General features: G+C 38.0%; 2 protein-coding genes across 9 annotated transcripts; one reads left to right on the top strand and one right to left on the bottom strand.

The window, feature by feature from the left end:
* The first annotated feature begins 387 nt into the window (after positions 1-387).
* tpm3 (tropomyosin 3) lies at positions 388-17,593 on the top strand. Of its 8 annotated transcripts, none has more exons than XM_057354130.1 (10): positions 388-631; positions 1,564-1,689; positions 7,754-7,887; positions 8,547-8,664; positions 8,773-8,843; positions 11,122-11,197; positions 13,105-13,167; positions 13,437-13,506; positions 13,728-13,806; positions 14,521-14,883. In XM_057354130.1, the coding sequence occupies exons 1-10, from the start codon at positions 518-520 to the stop codon at positions 14,522-14,524; spliced, it is 855 nt and encodes a 284-aa protein (XP_057210113.1). In that variant the 5' UTR covers positions 388-517; the 3' UTR covers positions 14,525-14,883. The 8 variants fall into 8 exon arrangements, with proteins under 8 accessions (XP_057210113.1, XP_057210110.1, XP_057210112.1 ...); XM_057354127.1 differs by lacking the exon at positions 11,122-11,197 and adding an exon at positions 9,194-9,269; XM_057354129.1 differs by lacking the exons at positions 13,728-13,806; positions 14,521-14,883 and adding an exon at positions 16,384-17,593.
* On the bottom strand, positions 16,510-20,068 carry msmp2 (microseminoprotein, prostate associated 2). Its single transcript, XM_057354135.1, has 3 exons — positions 18,831-20,068; positions 18,423-18,531; positions 16,510-18,343 (listed from the first exon to the last, which is right to left on the bottom strand). Exons 1-3 carry the CDS (start codon positions 18,973-18,975, stop codon positions 18,169-18,171), a joined length of 429 nt encoding a protein of 142 aa, XP_057210118.1. The 5' UTR covers positions 18,976-20,068; the 3' UTR covers positions 16,510-18,168.
* Between the last annotated feature and the right edge of the window lie 1,251 nt (positions 20,069-21,319).

Genomic DNA, 21,319 nt, shown 5'->3' with positions numbered 1-21,319 from the left:
CTTATTATAGCCGGAGCTCATCTTTGTCCAATGCCTTCTGTTCTTTTTTCTTTGTCGTGTGCTAGTGTCCTGCTCGTTCGATCACAGTGGATTTCACTGGATGATTTGGCAAAGCGTACAGAAGAATAAAATAAATGGTGAAATCAATAGGTGAATGCATATTCAAAGAATGAATTTACAGTTGCTGTTGGCATCAAAAAGTGCTCAACTCCTCTAATCAAACAACTGAATTAGTCATATCAATACAGTTCTGCCACACTACAAGCCAAACAGGCATTATGACTGTATTAGGTGAGCTATAACAGTGGATGGGTGTGGCTTATTTGGAAATGGGAGGGGCATGATGCTTCTGATATAAATGCCTTCCTGCTATGCCTTGTTGAGTTTGGTCTCTCCTCACTTTACTCCCTCTCTCGACCAGCTCCTGTTCCAGCCCAGCTACTCACATTTGGTGGCATATCCCACTCTGCCACTTCCTCTCTTTCTCCTACCGTGAGCCCTACCGACCAACACCAAGATGGAGGCCGTCAAGAAGAAGATGTTGATGCTCAAGCTGGATAAGGAAAACGCTCTGGACCAGGCAGAGCAGGCGGAGACCGATAGGAAAGCCGCAGAGGACAGAAGCAAACAGGTTAGGCCAAGACAGAACGGTCCGGATGGATCTTAGCTTCAAAGAGGGTAAAAACTAAGATAATTGTGATGACTAAATTTGATCTTGACTAAAGGGTGTGAATTTAGGAGGTTTATCTTGGAATACACAGGGGCCCCAAAGTACTGGGACACTTAAGCCTCCCTTAAAAATGATGAATGTTTTTGCATTAAAAAAATCTAACAAATAGCACTCATTTACATGAATATAGTGCACAATTATCAATTAAACATTTAACATGGTCCACTGCTATAGAGACTGATGCATCTACTAAAAATGACCTTGAGACCAGTTGGTAGAAAAATTCTTTGAGCACATGTACAATGAATTTATTTAATATAATTTAAGTGTCCAAATACCCAACGCTTTAGAGCAGACACCGAAGCAACGTTGGAGACTTCTATTTATTAAGTATTTTCACTCTTTCACACTTTTAATGTCAATTAAACTAGATTATCAAATTCACAATAGTCATCCAACCAAACAATTAGTTATGCTGGACATTTCACCTTGATAATGTGCACTCCTTGAAAAAGTTCATCCACTGCTAATACATGAATGACAGGTGTCTTAAATACAGATGTCCCAAAATGAAAACAGTGATTTTAAACTGGAAGAACGCAGGGTGGATGAAGAGAGTCTTAGCAGAAGATAAAGAGATCAGATGTGGGTAGCGTTGAGGATATCAAGCGCTAGTTTTACTAAACTATCTCTTGGAAGTAAAAGAGAATAAGGTTTAAATAAGACTGCATTGGGTCACGTAGTGCCAATTTGAGGGGTAGGGTGGTTGGGAAGGAATGATGTGGGCATGTGTGAATATGTAATATGGGGTATGAGTCCTCGGTGAGAATATTTCACACTCTTCTCCGCTGCACATCCCCCCCCCACTCTCACTGTTTCTTTGTTTCTTCCAGCATGAGGATGAACTGATTCAAATGCAAAAGAAACTTAAGGGAACAGAGGACGAGTTGGATAAATATTCAGAGGCTCTGAAGGACGCCCAAGAGAAACTGGAGATAGCTGAGAAGAAAGCTGCTGATGTGAGTGATGACCACAAAAAGACACACGCGCATGCAGACAAATACAGCATCCCAAACTTTATCCCTGCATTCTCGTCGGCCCCGCCCCCTTCATTCTTCTCATTTTTTTCCGTTCACTCCTTCACAGCTGACTCTGTCGCTACCCCTTTTTTGACTGTGATGTCAATAGCCAGGCTCCAACAATCCTTTATCCATTATCCCTAGTGCGTTTGCCCCTTTAATATAATCTTACTGTAGTTTTAACCTTAACTTCCTTTCAACTTCACTTCCCTTCAACGTTTTAACAGATACACCAAACAGGTCACAACAAATAAAGGGGATTTTGTGTGCTCAGTCGTGCCATCAGGACCCAAAAAAGATTGTAAATCAGTGTTTGTGAGAGCAACACAGTGGACATGATGAACAGGAACTACTTCATCTTCATTGATGCATTTGCTCAATAAGAGGCAATATTTGAAATGATATAAGCTGTAAAGATGTAATATAAACAGTGCCTTATTATTATATTTGCGTTTTAGCATAGACTTTAAAACTGACAGCAGCATTTAACATATCAGATGAATCCTCAATAACCAGGGAAGAAGAACTGGACATCGTGTAACTTGATTCTCAGCTCCACAGCTAAACTAAGCCTGTGCCATCATAGCCGTCATCCAAGTATGTCCATCTATTGCTCATTGTTCCTTTGTTCTCCATATAGCGAGCACACCTGTTGTCATACATTTTGGCCTTCATAAGATGTTACTTGTGGGCTAAATACCAGAGGCTTTGAACAGTGCGTGTGTGTATGTGTGCATAAAAAGAACGTTAGAGAAACATAAAACTGTGTTTTCTCGTTTAGATGTTTTAGGAACAAACAGCTCTGGCATAAGATATTTATCTGGCATAAATATCTGCCAATTAAAATGCTCATATTAGTTCCATTGGGAAACACTGTAATATAACGTCGTAATGTGAGGAGGATTTATGGATATCAATCTGGCAACCCCCAAGACAGCCAGCACGAGAACAAAAGATTCTAACAGTGGGTGAGTGTGCCTCCATTACAGCTGTCGCTTAAAAATCTATTTCCATCCCAACCTTGAGAGAAAACTTTGATGGCGTACCTTACCCCGCGTGGTTAAAAAAAGCCTTTTGCTTACAAAAGACTTCAGCAAAATACCTGATTGAGTTCGGTGATATTTTAGAGCTTGATCCATTATTACTCAATCTTATAACTATGAGTTTGACAGACACGCTCGCAGTGATCCAATTTGAATGAAGGGGCGAATACTTTAAAAAGACTTCTATGAAAGTGGCCTAAAACCGTGTATAGTTATGGTAAAATGTAAAAGGTCTTAACCAGAGGTCAGAATGTGAAGCCACACACCTTATCACTTTTAACCTATAATGTAAACAGGCTCATTCTGGACGAGGCCTCGATTTTTGTCTCTTACCAAGTTGCCTCAAATGTTACAAATTACACAAAAATAATGAGTGCTGGTATTCTTGGCAATTGGAAGACCTCTCATGAAAAAAGAAAACGGAATTGCAGACTAGCTTGAAACAGAGGTACCAATAAAAGTCATATATTTATAATAGATTTTCTATAGTTTTCTATTCAAGGGCCATTACACAGTTGCCATTCCTTATATCCTCCCACAACTTACATTTATTTATTATAATATTTATTTATATATACTGTAATTTATTACTATACTTTAGAGTATAGAGTATTTATGTATTAAATTATATTTTTAATTTATGTTTATGTTTGTTTTATATATAGGGCCTACTTAAGCTCATAGATGAAATCATTATTTAAAGTAGGCCTGCCTTCCAGATTCAAGACATTTATTTAACCTGTAGTGAAATGTAAATCTTGTATGTACATATGAACCAAAGGTAAAAACTAAAATGAAGGGAATTCAAAAAGGAAATAAAATTAAGAAAAAAACACTTGACCTCAATTTACTGTCCTTATATTTAAATTTTATCTCATATTTATTATAATATTTATATTAGTAAGCTATTAAAAGACTCTACCAGACCGTCAACTCACAGAGGAAATGCAACCGAGAGCTGCAGTATGTCGATAATGTGGCGCCACCGTGTGGTGAGATGGCAGTACATACGTCAAATGGCCAGTCTCAAAATTATTTGTTCAGCACTGCTGGAGACAGGAAGGGAGAGACAGGAAATGATACAACATGATTGTACAGATCTTTTCTGTAGCTGGATGATTCAGTATCAGTCAGCATTCCTTTTCCTTCAACCTTTGTTGAGGCTAAACAGTTAATTCCACGCAATATTAAAAGGTATTCGAGTAGGTAAGACATTTCATAATCAACTTAAAACACCGTTCCCTTAAGGCCTAGTTTTAAAACAGTTTTTAGCACTCTAAAGAACGTCAGAAAGATTGTTTATTTTAAACCACAGAGAGAATCAGACAGCAGTATAACAACAATAGTCTTGTTCGGTTTTGCCCAGGCCTGTAAATTCAGTTCTGGATTCTTTTTTAATGACCTAATGTAATTCAGAGAAGAAAGACTATGAGCGAATCTCTAGCTTAAAACTGTATTACAATGTCAAATATTTACATGGAAATAATTTAAGAATTATTTGTATTTGCTATTTTAACACCACTCACACAATTAAAAACAAGTTTTTTCATGAAGTCATCAACAATCATGTAACTGCTACAATGCCGATTTCTGTCAAAAACTGACACATAAGTAATGAAATACTCTGTGGTTTTGCTCTTATTCAGAGTACACTGAGGCACGCCGCCCAAGCCATAACTAAATCAGGGTTTGTTTACCCAAGAGCATAGCCCCTTTATGGATTGAATGAGATTTGTAAATATGTGTTTAACTGTGGACTTTTGGTTTAAAATATGTGTTTTGGAAAGGTAACAAACCATGACGTTTGCATTTCATGGACAATTAAAAAACCAAATGTATCAAAGATCAAATCAAAGATAAAGGAAACATTTTCCCCCCATTGTTTTACATGGGATTTTTGATGCCATTTGTACAGACATCATTTAACTAAAAAGAAAGCAGATGTAGCTTGTCTATAATTTTAATATAAAATATTCTTGATGATCATATTTATGAGTTCCTGAAAATAAGCAATATTTCTTTGAATAGGCCTAAATCAAATAAATACAAAAACTCCAATCAGCAAACCAGAATTGCGTTTTTTTAAAACAGGCCATGTCTGATCACTGATCAGATCAAATCTGATAATAAGCACTACTTCCTAACAACCGTCGGATCTCATTCATTAATCCGCGAGCACATTCCCGATTTAAAGGAGTGGCCTGGAATGTCATAATAATGATTTATTTGCCCTACGTCATCTACCTGGTCAGGACACGTGTAAAACAGGGGGTGGCATTTCCTGAAGAATCACGCAGGTGGCGCAAAACAAAATAAACCGCTGACTGGAGATCAACTCTGAACCCAATCGCCACCCATCCCGCTGGGACTTAACGCCGCGCCGCCTCTGATCCAGGATCAGCGTTACACCCCACTGTCAGCCACTTAAACCGTTGGGTACAGGGTGGGGTTCTCCGGAAGTGCTCTAAAAAGGCAGAGTTTAGGCAACTCAACAAATTGGGTGAAGAAAAAGCCAGGGGAGGGAAAGCAAAGACTACGTGACATTAAAACTCATTCATTGATTTGAAAAAGGCAAGAGCGTGCTTCACCATTGAAACGCTTCTAAGCGGAAGCCAGTGAATTAGGAAAAATTGCCACGTCCTTGCCTCGAGTTTTTATTTTTTTTAAAAAACGTCAGCTTTCAGACGACCACTGGGCTTTGAAAACATCTTGCTCATTTTCCTAAACACTAATATTTGCATTTAAGAAAATTTGATCGAGATCGTACTGCTCCAATCAAAAACGCAAGCGTGCGCGTAACATCTGATCCTCGCGTTACTTCCACTCTCGCTGCGTTTGACTTGTTGGCGGGGCGTTGGTGCCTTGGACTTTTTTTTCTTCACGGCTCGGTCCACTACGCTGCTTTAGGGCTGCTCGAGAAGAGTCTGATTCACTCGACCACACTACTCATAAAGTAACACATTACAATGGCCGGATCCAACAGCATCGATGCGGTAAAGAGAAAAATTAAAGTTTTACAGCAGCAAGCGGATGAGGCAGAAGAAAGAGCCGAGATTTTGCAGAGGCAGGTCGAGGAGGAGAAGCGTGCTAGAGAGCAGGTAAGTGTGTCGATGCACTTCTTTATTGCATTTTCGGAATTGTCGGTACGTTTTATACGCAACAATGTATCCACATGCGCGCACTGTCGCGTTTTCTTTACTTTCGCACCCCAGATTGAACGCCCTTGTAGCTACGACAAAAAATATCTCCGTAAAACTGATTTTGATGTCTAAAACAAGAGAAGGTTGCATTTAAGTAGCTCGTGTCACGTATATATCGGCGCTTTAAATATTGTGTAGTAGCCTGGATGATTTGGGGTCTTAAATGTTAGATCAAGGATGGGCCGGTGAGTTGTTGCAAAATCCAAACCGCGTACGGTCGAGTCATCTTTACTGAATACTTTGAATTGCACTTTCACTTTATTAGATATGTTTTGTGGCTAAATGGAGATAAGTTGGTGTGTATATACATATTTGCGATTTGAAGTCTGAGGCTACTGAGTGTACTTGGATATGCTAACCACAACGGGTTTTATCCCATCCTCGTAGTCTTGCACATTGTTTGCTTGATTTTGCGGGTGAGGCCTAAAGGAAGTCACAAAATACTTTGCGCCGAATCATTACAATTCCGCTATTTTTAAAAGAAAAATCATCAATTGAGCATTAATGTCATGTTCCAGTATTGCTTTGATCGTCGTGTAGATGTGGGTGCGTTATCATCCGTGTAATGTTAACATCTGGGTCATCAAGTGGACGTCTTGGCACTTTGAGTTGCTCGTGCACGTCACTCTGGCTTTTATCTGCCCGTTTTATCTTTGGCGACTTTTGAGTTTTATTCAATTCGATACTCGTCTCTTAGCTCGATATTTTTGTGCTTGAGGTCGCTTATCACTCAAGCGTGCCTTCCGTCTCTTAGGAATTACGCGAGATGAACTCACCCCGCAGACTTTAGATTCCTCAGTCCTTATTTGGAGCGAAACTCCAGTGTTTGTTAGTGGTGTCGTCATATCCGCAAGACGTGCATGCGCGTTGAATGTGGCTCATCATTTGTCCCGTTTCTCAGCTGACGAGGCGCGGCAGTCAACCTGCTTTTTGCGCTTCAGGCCCTGAATAAAACTCTTCAGGGGTCCAATACACTTAACGTTACATTATAAACCAAATCTTCTTTCATTGTTCATTTTTATTTTAGTTAAATATGTAGTTGTTTAAATACCCCTCTTTATCCTTACTAAAATGATTTATAGTTTTAACTGTGGTATTTGTTGTAAAACCATACCAACTACAAATTTACGATAGTGTCACCACATTTAACCATTATATTTGTAGTAAAATTATGGTAAATCAAATGGTAATCTATCCAGCCATCAAAAACAGATTTCTACACTTACTATAATAAAACTATGGTTAATTTTCTTAATACATAAAATAGAAATTTACAAAAATTGCGGCAATGTAGTCTCTGCAGGTACTTGGTATTCGCCATCACAACTTATAGGCTTGCTTTAGTCGCAAATAACTTGACATTGTTGCAAGTTGTAGGCTTGCCAAACACATTGTTGGGTAAACCAAACACTAATCTACATGTTGGTGGACAGTAACCCCCTCAATGCCTTTACAAGGCTTTTATGGCCTTGTAAAATATTGTTTACCATAATGCTTACCTAAAATATATATCTTTTGATAACACAATAGCCTAAAAACTGTGTGGTGCCACTCTGCTTCACATAATTCCACAATGTAGTGTTTTTTTCCAGTGTCTCATTGACTCCAGCTTCCAAATTTGACTCTACATGATATGTTGCCAGGTCTAGTTTTTCCTCTACCAGTTCACACCAATGTTTTCCCATCCTCACGCTCCTGAAGTTCTCTGGAATAGTTGATCTCCTCCGATCTCATGTGGTTTTTCGCACATTTGTGCTGTAGGCTGAGGCAGAGGTGGCGTCTCTGAACAGGCGTATCCAGCTGGTTGAGGAGGAGTTGGATCGTGCTCAGGAGAGACTGGCCACAGCCCTGCAGAAGCTGGAGGAAGCCGAAAAAGCTGCAGATGAGAGCGAGAGGTGCGTTAGAGAAAGTTATTTTAACTTTTAGTTTACTTTTTAAATGGGTTTAACTAATACTCCTGATGCTGTTTCAGTATCATCTGAAATAAGTGCCATAGAACTGTGAGCTCTCTGATAAAGGTCTGATAAGGGCTAAGCTGTGTCACGTCAAGGGGTATGATATAAAGTATGAATGAGGGAAAACTTAAATAAGGAACGTAAATATGAAATGAAATGCACAAAAATAGCTTCCTTTGCAGTAATATTTAACGTCCTTGTTTGATGTGTGTTGTTTGCATGTTCATATACCAGCCAGAAACAGGTTCAACATTCAGACTGAATGGTGCAAATCTGATATGATGTATTATATCAGATATAAATTATTAAATGGATATTATGTTTATACCGGGATATTTTTGGCATATGGCAATTGTTCTAGCCCTGAAAACGTACTTTACCTGAAAATGTGTAATGCTTTTGGTACCTCCATATGATGAATCATGTGGTCACATGACCACTTTATACACTGCTGGAGTGTGTAAGGGCGTGGCGCAGTTTACCCCACTCAAGATTATGATTCGACGTGTTTGTTCAAACTGATACTTTGTCATCTCTTCCGCTTTAAGTCATCATGTTTTCTGATTCCCTTCCTTTCTCTCTCTCTCTCTCTCGAATAGAGGGATGAAGGTTATTGAGAACAGGGCTCTGAAGGATGAGGAGAAGATGGAGCTCCAGGAGATCCAGCTCAAGGAGGCCAAGCACATCGCTGAGGAAGCCGACCGCAAGTATGAGGAGGTAAAAGCCTTAAAAATTCACTTACTCTTGGTTTACAACTCAACGGTTGTATCTAATATTGTGTTGATTATCCGTAATAAATGTTATCGTGTTGGGTGTTTGTTACAGGTGGCACGTAAGCTGGTGATCGTGGAGGGTGAGCTGGAGCGTACAGAGGAGAGAGCAGAGCTTGCCGAAAGGTTAATGACAGATACAACATCACAATTCACATAAACGCACATCCACTTCAGCGTAGACCACACATTCCGTCCTCTTTAGCGTAATTCCTCCCTGCGTCTTCCACTGTGTCCTTTTAAAGCTCATTGTTCTATCAGCGTGAGAAGAATGCCTCGTTCTGCATGACGATAGGAATGCTCTTTCATAACCATAATCTTCCTTTGTGTGCGTGAGAGAGCGTGTGCGTACGCGCGAGTGAGGTCATTGGCTTGACTCCATCTTAAATTCATATTTCCCCACCCTTTCTCATTTGTGTTTGGGCATGTGTGACCTTTGACCTGACACACCTTCCCCTCCCCGCTCAAACTAACAGCCATGTCAAGCAGTTGGACGAGGAGCTGAGAGGTTTTGACCAGACAGTGAAGACTCTCCAGGCCTCAGATGAGAAGGTACACACCCCGCTTGAAACATTTTGTGTGTGTTCAATGTTTTTTGGAGACGTGGGGTGTGCGGACCCCAGGAAAATGATGAGAGTGCGATACCCGCTTTGGAGCGGGATCTACGTTTTGTATATTTGAATGACAGTTAGCGAGCAAAATAGCCGTCGATTGGAACAAAGAGACTCCTCCATCCAGCACTGGCCCTCTAAGTCTGCGCTTCTACTGTTTAACCTGGTTCTTCACCTGTCCATCTTTTTGTCCCTTCATCTTCCCTAGCCATTCTTTTAAAATGCATTCACTAACCAGAAAGCATGATAGATGCAAGTTTTTTGCAGAACATGGCATGCGCATTGCACGCACTTCAGTTGCAACGCTTTGTCATATCTGCCTGAAGCTTAAGCTTGCATGTTCCTCAAGAATTTGCTTAGAAGGACGTTTTTCACATCAGATTTATGATGGTTGTGCTTCCTTGTGCTTAAATCAGCTCAACACACAGCACAATTGCCCAATGCACACAACAGATAAATAAAACACCAAAACACTTCTGCTATGAGACAACAGTAACGAAACAAACTTTACAAGATTTTTACAAGAGTAGTTCACCCAAAAAGGAATGAATATGTCATTGCGAAACAGTGGAACACTGTTATTTCGTCCTGGCTGATGTTTTCACAAAGTGAAAGTGAATGGGGTCTGGGGTTGTCAAGCTCCAACAATTATAAAAAAATGCCTTTGAGTTTGGAATTTATAAAATAGTTTCTTAAATGAGCTGTTTAAAATGTAAATGGGTATTGGCTGAAAATCATCTCCATGGATCTCCACGCTCACCTGTTAATAAAAACTATAAATAACTGAATGGATTATGATTACATTAGTTTATTTTTGGTGCTTAACATTTTTATCGCGGAAAACTGCAAAACACCTTAATTTGTATTTCACAGATACCTTTGGAAGAAAGCAAAAAGTTGACTTTCTTTTTTGGTGAACTATTTCTAGTTTAATTCCAAATATTTATAAAACAATCATTTAAAGGCACAGTTCACCCAAAAATAAAAATTCTGTCATTAGTTACTCGCCCTCGAGATGTTCCAGATCTGTATACATTTCTTTGATAAACAATGAGAAATATATATGGAAGAATGCTTGTAACTAAACAGTTCTTGGCCACCTATGACTACCATAGTAGGAAAATTTGCTTTATAAATTTCTTTGTTCTGTTGAACACAAAATATATTTTGAAGAATATAGGAAAGCGGGCAGGTCTGGGGCACTTTTGACTACCATTGTCATTTTTCCTACTATGGTAGTCAATGGTGGCCAAGAACCGTTTGGTTACAAGCAAATTTATACAGATTCGGAACAATTGAAAGGGATACTTCACCCAAAAATGAAAATTCTGTCATTTGCTCCCCCTTAGATAGTTCCAAACCTGTATACATTTCCTTGTTTTGCTGAACACACAAGAAGAAATTTGGAAGAATGTCAGATCTCACCCACCATTTACTGCCATAGAAAGGAAATAAATACTATGGGAGTCAATGGGGGGTGAGATTTGACAATCTTTCAGATATCTTCCTTTGTGTTCAACAGAACAAAAACATTTATTCAGGTTTGGAACAATCTGAGGGCGAGTAAATGACAGCATTTTCATTATAGGGTGAAGAAACCCTTTAAGGATGAGTAAATGAAGTCAGCATTTTCATTTTTGGGTGAACTGTTCCTTTAAGGTCTCTTTTCTACAGTTTTTGTTTAGCATCATCTCAGTTGCCGATGCGACTGGCCTGTCATCATCTCTGTCCTTTCCCCTCTGTCTCTCTCTTATCTTCTTCCTACAAAATAAAATCGGCTGCTCTGTATATAGCAAATGCGCTGAGCTGGAGGAGGAGCTGAAAAATGTCACCAACAATCTTAAGAGTTTGGAGGCCCAGGCTGAGAAGGTATGGTGTATGTGTGTTGTTTTGCACGATCTCTGGTTTTAGTGTGCATCTTTTTTTAACCTCCGTGGAACACAGGTCTCTGATTTAATCTTTGCATATTGCCTTCCGGGCAATCAAATACAAGTTCCCTAATTGCTAAAGCAGCGATTTGACCAGTCGTGCGAGCGTAACCCGATGGTCCTCATTTACAAGTGGCCTTTTGCTTGTGTATGGCTGTATGTCATTATCCGCAGCGAAAGGCCACGTGTCGCGCCGGATTATGGCGGAGGCCGTTAAATCAAGGAATTGCATAAGGTGTCATATGTATAGAATCAAGCACAACTGGTCTTGCCTTTCGAAAACAAAGCAGAAGTCATTATATTAATGAAGCAGAAGTAAAACTAATGAATGCTGTGTTGCATGAGATGACAGCATGCTGTGGGTTGTAACATTTTAGATGGTATTTTATAGAAAAACTGAATTGCTGTTATGATTTGCATTGGTGTGGGATTGACTAAATGTACGTTTGAATGCCGTCTTAAAACGGTGTGACTCAACTGCCAAAGACTTCAGTCTGCATGTGTATACACTCTTAAAAAAAAGGTGCTTCAAAAGGTTCTTCGATGCCATAAAAGAACCTTTAACATCTGAAGAACTTTTTTGTTTCACAAAAGGTTCTTTGTGGCAAAGAAAGGTTCTTCAGATTATAGAAAAGTAAGAAAGAGATGGTTCTTTAAAGAACCTTTGTCTGAATGGTTCTTTGTGGAACCAAAAATGGTTCTTCTCTGTGAAGAACCTTTTAAGCACCTTTTTTTTTTTAAGAGTGTAGATCAAGATTTGACACATCGCTTGTAGCATGTGATTTAGAAGTGTACATTTTCTTTAAAGTTCTTTTTGCAAGTGCTCAATTTGTTATGTGGGTTGAGCTTTGAAGGGGATGAATTTAGTAGCACAACTTTATAAAGATTTGACTAAACCCTTCTCTGAAATCTTGCGCCTTGCTCCCCCTTTCAAACACTGCCACTAAAATGCAATTTTGCTAGTCAACAAATTAGATAATGGTTTTGCAAAAAGCAGACAGAAACCATTTTTATTTGTTTGCTTTACTTGCCCGAACTATTTAATGTATTGTGTCCTCCCTCTTCACTCTTAAAAATAAATGAGCTTAAAAGGCTTTTCACAGCAATGCCATTGAAGAGCCATTTTTGGTTCCACAAGGAACTACTCAGTCTAGGGTTCTTTAAAAATCCATCTCTTTCTATAATCTGAAGAACCTTTTTTCTCCACGAAGAACCTTTTGTTGAAACAGAAAGGCACTTTGGACGTTAAGGATTCTTTATGGAACCACAAAAAAAGTTCTTCCATGGCATTGTGAAGCACCTTTATTTGGGTGTTGGGCACCTCAACTTCTCACTATTTATTTTTTAATTTATCGATTTATAATCTAGATCACTTTTACCTTTAGAAAAACCCAACCTTGCATCATTTAATCTTTATGTACCAATTCAAAATTCGAAACTTTTTTTATATATAAATCCAGTGACGTGAAGTCAGATGCATTCAGGTCTTTGTGAATCTATCCTTCTGAATTGCTCAAGTAGTGTTTATGCTCTTCACTCATACCTGCTGTTTTGTTGATGTTGCAGCTGCATTCCAGCGCACATGTCCTGATCTGTTCATGTCTCTGACAGCACACATCAAGTCTCTCTCGCAGCCGGCACGTCGCAAACCTTGCACAACAGCAGCAGGGCTCGGCCTGCCTACATAGAACCTTCTAGGGAAAAAATGCAACAATGTCAAAACATAGACAGCTGCGCTGTTTTGCGCCTTAAAACTGTTCTGAAAAAGTGATGGTTCGTTTGAAGTGTGCAGATCTGAAACATTCCAATTTTTTTCTCACCTAATTCGTTTTTGTTTTCTCCCTGCAGTATTCCCAGAAGGAAGACAAGTATGAGGAAGAAATCAAGATCCTCACTGATAAGCTGAAGGAGGTGACGTGACATTACATGAACGTTTGCTTTCTGTCGTAGAGATTAAATGTTAAACAAGCAGACAAATGTGCATTTTAACAGTTTTATGCATATTCATGTTTTTTGCATAATACTTATGAATATTACCAGCGATTTGAGTGAAAACTTAAATTCGGGAATTAATGCACGTTAAATGTTTTGTTTCTATAAACACTAGATAAATAGTATTGCGTACTCAAACAGTTTCTCGTTTTTTACTACTAACACATTTCTCAATCTCTTTCTGCCAGGCTGAGACCCGTGCCGAGTTTGCCGAGAGGTCTGTGGCCAAACTTGAGAAAACCATTGATGATTTGGAAGGTACGATTTTCTCTTCCTCCTCGCCTCCCTTTCCATTTCCAACATGATCTTTTGTCTGTTTATTATGTCATACTACTCATTCTATGTAAAGCATTATCTTTTTCCTGCCCCGCGTCAACTGTCATAATCTTAGTTTTGCCTTTTTCCTATTTCCTCCAATTTCTTTTATCTCTCCTTCCTGCTTTCTCCGCCTTTGTCCTTCTCTCTTTGAACGTGAACAGATGAGCTTTATGCTCAGAAACTCAAGTACAAGGCCATTAGTGAAGAGTTGGATCATGCCCTCAACGACATGACCTCTATGTAAATATAGGCTTGTGCATGTGTGTGGCTGTGAGTTCTGCTGTTGCCGTGGCGACCGAGTCTTGCTGCCGTGGCAGATTTCGAGTCTAGTGACAGAGTTGGTTAGCTAACCTTGAGCTCCATAACCTCAGATCGTATACTTTTTAGTATGCAGCATAAAGCTTGGGTAAGAAGTTAATAGTTGACAGCGCTTGTATTCAGTTTTTACTGCTTTAGATGCGTTTGTGTGAAGGTTGACAACTTGAAATGCAGTACTAACTGTTGTCATTAATATACTACTATAATAACTAATAAACTGTGTGAGGGATTTTAGATTTGACTACTTTTAAAGAACATATTTTGTAAAGCAAAGCATTACATTTTTTTAGTCCATAAGTACAAGAAGTCATAAGTTAGGTTTCGTTTTGTAGCGTTTCTCTTGCATTTTAGCTAAATGGGCTTGTTTTTGTTTCGCCATGCCTTATTTTACCTTATGATTTGGCAATGAGTAACTCCGCCTTTAAAATGCTGAATAGTGTTTATGTAAGGGATATACTTTATTGCTTGTAACATTCCCTCACATTCATGTATGAATTAAAAATTATAACCTGGAATTTAAAAAATTTGTCCGTAACACACTTTTAACTTGGTGTTTGTTGGAAAATGAAGGAATTTCCTCATTGTGACATGGTGTTTTATTATTGCGAGACGTTTATCGATGATGTCTGTTCACAGATAAAGAGTTTCTGGACTTTTCTCTGGCTGACTGTGACGTCAAGATGTTCTCCTTCGTCCTCTCCATCTTCTGTCCATATTTGTTGCTCATTTCTTCTGTGATCTTCTGCGTACTTCCCTTTTCACGTGTGTTCCACGTGCCTGTTTCTGTACTGTCTTCTTTATTTGAGCATCTCTGTTGTGTTTCTGTTTAGTTCTTTAGATAGTCATTATCAGGTACAGACTCCTCTTTTACCCGATTTGTCTCTTTAAAGAATGTTCTCGTTGTTTTGTCCTTTTTTGCTTCTCTTTGACCTCTGCTGTATTTTTGATGCCCTTTGTCTGTTTATTGAAGAGAAGAAAAAAGCTCTGCTCTCTTTTGAATCTCTGTTTGTCTTTCTTTATTGCGATGACCTACCAGTTTTTTATCAGTATGGTGGTTGAAGGAAATGTCTATAAATTTTGCTGATGAAGGTCACTCTAAATGTTAATGGCAGTTGGGGCACAAACCTACAGACTTGAAGTCGGATGGGTAGCCGAGAATACAAATGAAGAGCATATTTGAAAAACTCCTTTCTAAAGTTTGTTTTAAATCATGTTTTTGTTATTGCGCATTAGTAATATCAATCAAACTGCAATTGGGTTGTTTTGATTAAGTAATGTTAACAACAACAAAAAAAAACACATAACTTACACAATAAAACACAAAAACTGTTTTTACAAATAAACTCTTCAAATAGAAAATCTTTCTAACAGGCTTTTTTCCTAAAAAGTTTGCCATTAATAAATGTACACCACCACAGCAAAAGAAAATATATTTGTGTATAAATCTACAACAGTAAATAGACCATTTTATACAGGTTTTAGTTACACATAAGTTTGATTTGGCTATTTACTGCAAACTGGTTATGGGAAGATATTAACCATAAAAACCCGTCCTTATTTCCTAAAGCTTAAAGGAACAGTTCACCCAATTCTGTCTTCATTTACTCATTTACTCCAAATCTGTATAAATTTCTTTATTTGATGAGAAAGATATTTGGAAAATTGCTTGTAACCAAACCGTTCTTGGCCACCATTGACTACCATAGTAGGAAAAATTACAATGGTAGTCAAAAGTGCCCCAGAACTGTTTGCTTTTCTACATTTTTCAAAATATCTTCTTTTGTGTTCAACAGAACTAGAAATTTATAAGCATTTTTTCTTACTATGGTAGTCAATGGTGGCCAAGAACTGTTTGGTTACAAGCATTCTGACAAATATCTTTCTCATGAGAACAAAGAAATTTAGGCAGACTTGGAACAACTCGAGGGTGAGTGATGACCGTGATGACAGAATTTTTATTTTTGGGTGAACTGTCCCTTTAAGTGGATGACCATATGCCATACAACTAAATGAAGAAAAACTCTTTCAATAGCAGTCAAAAAAATTTTTTATTTGTACTTGAATGCTGTGGTGAAAGTAAAGCCTGACATGTTGTATTGCAAAATTTTTACAATCTTGGATACAAACCCAACATACTTGAACTTAATATTACATATGACATCTTTTAAATGTTTCTGAAGCGTTTTTTATAAGTGAAACCTGAACTGCTGCCATAAGAGAACCTTTTCAAGTTCATATGATACCATAGAAGAACAAAGACATTTTTTTTAGTGGTTTATAAATACATCTTAAAGATCCCAGGGGGACTTCACTTTAAACCTGTTAACTGATAAAACCTAGAAACTAGATCTAATGAACCTCACATAACATAAATCTCCATTAAATCAAACTGCAGAGAACCCCATACAGTGCTAAATGATTTCTTAAGATTCTGCAAAGATGATTTCAAATTGGTTGTTTCACTTTGCTATCCTTTGGGGGATTTTTGTTTTCTTGCAGAGAAACTGAGAGATGCTAAAGAGGAGAACGTCAAGATTCATGCCACTTTGGACCAGACCCTGAGCGAGCTCAACAGTTTCTAACAACCTGGACCAAGAATATCCTCCTTTCCTTCCTAACACCCAATTCTCATCTCATTTGCTTTCTTTCCCTATTCCCTATTTCCCCTCTTATATTTTCTTCGACCATGTTTTCATATGGGGTAGAGCTCACCAAGCCTACTAGCAAAAAGCGGTGCCTCTCGATTTAAAAGTACTTCAAATTTTTAGGAGCACTTGATATGTTTCACATCTCCTCCGAAACAGTGACGTAAGTTATTGCATCTCTAAAACCGTACACTGTAGACGTTTTGATGTTATGTTGGGGTGTTGTTTTTTGGGAGTTTAATGACCAGCGCTTTGCATTAGTGGCAAATGTCTAATCCAACCAAAACTGCCACGTTTTTCCTCATCTCCCGGTCTTTTCCCGACTGGCTTTTGATCACCAGATAGCCAAATTCAGGCTGTTTCTATGAACAAGGATATTGAAGCTTGTGTCTGGTGCTCCCCCCCACTCTCCTCATCTTCCTCTTCACTGTTCATTCTGCACATGTTTCCGCTGCCTGGTGTCGCAGGTTTTGGGACCAAAACCACACCATGTGGTCTGTATCAGTATGCACAACCATGCCGGGCTGACCATCGTTTTTGTTCTTTTTTTTTATTGAAAGCATTTGCTTGTTTGGAGTTTGAGTAATATATGTATTTTTTTGGTTTGGGATAACCCCCCCAGCATTTTAACACAAATCTTTTTCAAACCACTATTTGAAATGCTGCACTGTTGTGGGCTTATGGTGGGCGTCCTGTGAGCAGAGGGGGCTACGTCGTGGTTTCCTTATGCACTCTGAATGGTGGCCTGTTTTGTTTGCTTTAAAGAGCCGTACTCTACCCAGGGAAGGTCGAAGATTAAAGTTTTTTTCTTTACCGCGAGTTCAAGTCAGTGTCACTGCCAGATTTGAAGGTCCTCAAAGCCGTGCAGATCTAAATAATGTATTATGAACACAGTAAATGGGAGCGAAATGTAACACTTAATAGTATATGGATTTAATGGGTGAACACATAGTTTTAACTGGAAAGAGCCCACAATGACGTGTAATCACTTTGTTACTGTCTGTATCTTGTGTAATGATGGCTAAATTCTTTTTAAAAAATAAAGACCATGATTTTTACTGTCACTCAAGTGTTTCTTTTTGGGGTTTTTTTTTTTTAAGCGAAGACCGTAGACATTTTTAGAAAGTTACTGATATTTATTTGTAGATGCAGAATTCACAGATTTTGAGTAGCTATCAATACTATTTAGTGTTAGTTACCCTTCTTTTGTTGTCTGTCACATACAGAGTAGTCCAAAAGACGGCACACGTTGCAGGTCTGAGATTCACAAAATGTACTTTAAATCTAATGTTGTAGTGTTATGAAAAAAGTAAAAGGAATGATAACCTTTTGCACTATTCAAATCAAATAAGCAAATGTTTTACATTGACCGCGTGCCCTCTTCAGGTCAGATATGCACGCACAATGTTCCAAGTCCTCAAATCAAGCTGGGCATGTACCAAACACTGAATACCAAACACTGAATACCAAATACTGAAATCGTATTTTATTTTTTTCCGGTAATGTATCTTAGGAAGCGTTGTCCAGTTTCAAACAATCGTCAAACATGATGAGAGCATGTCAGGTTTCTTTCTACGCAAAACTATTCCATATTGTGTTAATAAAGAACCGTTTACATCTAAGAGTTCAGTAATGCGGTCTAGAAGAGAGCGTCATTATCGGATTTCCACAGCAGCCCTTCTGATCTCAAACGGCTCTTTCCTCCGAACAGACAGGGCAGTTTATGGTTGGCCTTCATCACCACAGCGACGGTGCAGGAATCTGGCTTTCTAACAACTTCGCACCAGGGCGGGTAATCTACTGGCTGCTTTCCACTAGAGGACAGTAAAGAACAATGTTACATATCGGTTGTGTGTAGTTGTAGTCATGCGCAAATGTGTTTTGGAAACGTACTGTTCACAGCAGCCCACTCCAAAAGGTTCAAAACACACACACTGGAAGCATTCGTCGTTGATCCACATCTCTCCAATGTCAAATACACGACCCTTGTGTTCACAGCTGGCTGCAGTGGGAAGTTTTTTTTACAATGTTTAGTGCTACAGTGATTTGGCAGACTTTTATCCAAAGCTAGTTGCATACTGATAAAATGTAAAAGTTCAATGCATTGTCTGGCCTCTGGGATGCTAACCAATGATATGTGCGCCGCTTATGCATGAAGACTACAAATATGGCCTTTGTTAAATTGTATGCGTCCTACATTCTAATGTTGCATTTGTGTTGGCCCAAAATATTTTTACTGTAGCTTTATTGTTCCGTCAGGGTTTGGTTTATCCAAACTCTCATTTCGTTGTGTTTTCTTACCTTTCGCATTGAAGTAGCATTCTCCACTGCTAGAGACTGCGTGGCAGGGCTGGAGAATGCTAACCACACAAAACACAGCCAGTAAAACCTTCATCTCTGTTGTCTGCATGTCTAAGGGGAAACAAATGAGCAAGTGCACCCTCATTCTTAAATCTTTGAATTACAGGGTTCAGTTATGTGAGCTACTGGTGACACTGTTGTGTTTATAAAAGCTTGTAAATTGGATCACCTATAGTAAAATTTTTTATTACAGTACCTTTCAAAACATCAATACTTCGTGGTGTTGTGTTAAATTACAATATATTGTATTAATATTAAATATTATATTGTAAATGTTATATTAAATGAAATGATGTGTTTTGGTATTAGTTAGTAGGCCTAATGAAGTATAGTTGTTAGTCATTTTATTAGTAATTATTTCAAAATATTTTTCTAATACATATATGCACCTTATTTGCTGTTTGTTTATTATCTTATTTACTACATCTTATTTTTTTATTTAAAGCTAAAAAGCAATTAAAGCGGTGTTTTTCTTTTACCGTTTATTAAATGCAGCTAGAAAAGACCATCCTAAATCCGAATTTTGAGTATGCGTGCTATCTCAAGCGAGCTTTTGTCAGCTACATTAACATTTTAAAATGATTTTCGACATTACTTTTCATTAATATTTCAGTAACACTTTCCAAAAACGTTGTGTTTGTTACAGTTAATTAAACAACACAAAACATTGGTATTCACTAGTATCAAAGATTAATAAATGCTAAATAACTATTTCTATAATGCATTTGCAAATTTTTACCAATACAACCTTAGTGTAAAGTTTTACCAATATTTGTATAATAATGTATATAATAACCGAAATTTCTCACATAAATTTGCTGGTGATTTGTAATCATTTTGGTTTCACGATTAAATTTTTTTTGTAGAAAAATCAGTTTCTTACCTTGTAAGATTTGTCTTAACACCCCTTTTCTTGTTTCGTCTGTCTGTTTGTCTCTAGTCTCTGGAGGTGTATTCATGTGTGTGATGCCTGATGCTCTGTCAGGTTTTATACCTGCTTCTCTCTCCTTTTCACCCATAACCCCCCCCACACACACACACTCCAACATTTCTGTTCATCCTCACTTTATTCTTTGTTTCTGTGCACACAGAATGTTTTACTGGTGATAAGATGGGTAGCACTATAATGAAAATCTATTGTAATTATTACTATTGTATTGAAATTATAATGATAAATGGCTGCCCTGATGTAAAGTTTCTTTTTGGTTTCTGTGTTTTATTTGCATTGCTTCAACTGTTCCTACTAAACGGCATTTTGTTATACTTTTTTAAGTATAATTATAACTTATAATTATATATATATATTTACCTTAATACTTTTACATTTGCAACTCAAATCATCTCAGTCATTAACACTGCATTCTGGTACTAAAGCTTCGTTTTTTCATTTAAACATCTAATCATTGCTTTAGTTGTGATTACATAGTAACAGCATTAGACATCTCCTTCTTTTGATTATACTTGCATCCTTCATACTTTGCCTTTTCGTAGGTCAAAGGTCACATTATCACTTCTGAACGCTGATGATATCTGACTTAACATCATAGAGGTCAGCCTCCGGTTTGTTGATGATGGAGGTTGACGTCAGAGACACTGTCTGCACATACATGTGTGCGTTATACTGTGTCTGTACACACAACACACAGATAACATGCTGTCACGATGCATAATGCATAAAGACACACAAACACGCTCACCTGATGTCATCAGTTGGTCTTTGTTTGTGTATCCGAGCAAATTTTCTTTGCGATTCATTATTGAATATGTGCAACAATTAGTCAAACGGCTACAGTCATTTGTCTTTCTGAATGTCTAGCATTGAGATTAAGATAAACAGATCTGATCAGGGCTGAGACGAGACGAAGACAAGATTCAAAGACGGATTTTGTTTGTTACATTGTCATTGTGTGCTTTGCCTCAATCTTTATAGCTCTGCTAACACAAACACACCTGCTTCTGTTGTCACACTCGGCACTCTTTCCTTACAAATTTACATGTTCACAATTATGAGGAAAGATGTGAAGCTGAGATCATTTCCCTCATTTTAGCACAATGTTTAACATATTTAGAGATGTGTAAAACATATTTGTGTTTAAGGTGTATTGTTCCAAAAAATAGAATATGTGCTAAATGATGTCATAGAAAAACGATTTTTGCTGTTTGGTTCTTTAATGAACCTTTATTTACCAATGTGCAGCTTTTCCGTTTCACAAAAGGTTATTTGTAGTGCAAAGTGGTTCTTTAGACTATAAGAAATGGTTCTTTGTTGAACCAAAAATGGTTCTTGTCGCATCACTGTGAAGTACTTTTTGTAGCCATTTTGATTTTAACAAAATCAAAGAGTCAACAGGGTTTTGTTAGCTTCTTGAAATAGTATGTATTGAAATATACCAAATTAAATGACTTATCTTCAATATTGATATATTAAG

Source organism: Triplophysa rosa, linkage group LG16 (genome assembly GCF_024868665.1).
Source record: "Triplophysa rosa linkage group LG16, Trosa_1v2, whole genome shotgun sequence".
Lineage (NCBI taxonomy): Eukaryota > Metazoa > Chordata > Actinopteri > Cypriniformes > Nemacheilidae > Triplophysa > Triplophysa rosa.
Note: the sequence above shows the minus strand (reverse complement) of the source record. Positions and strands in the feature narration are given on the sequence as shown.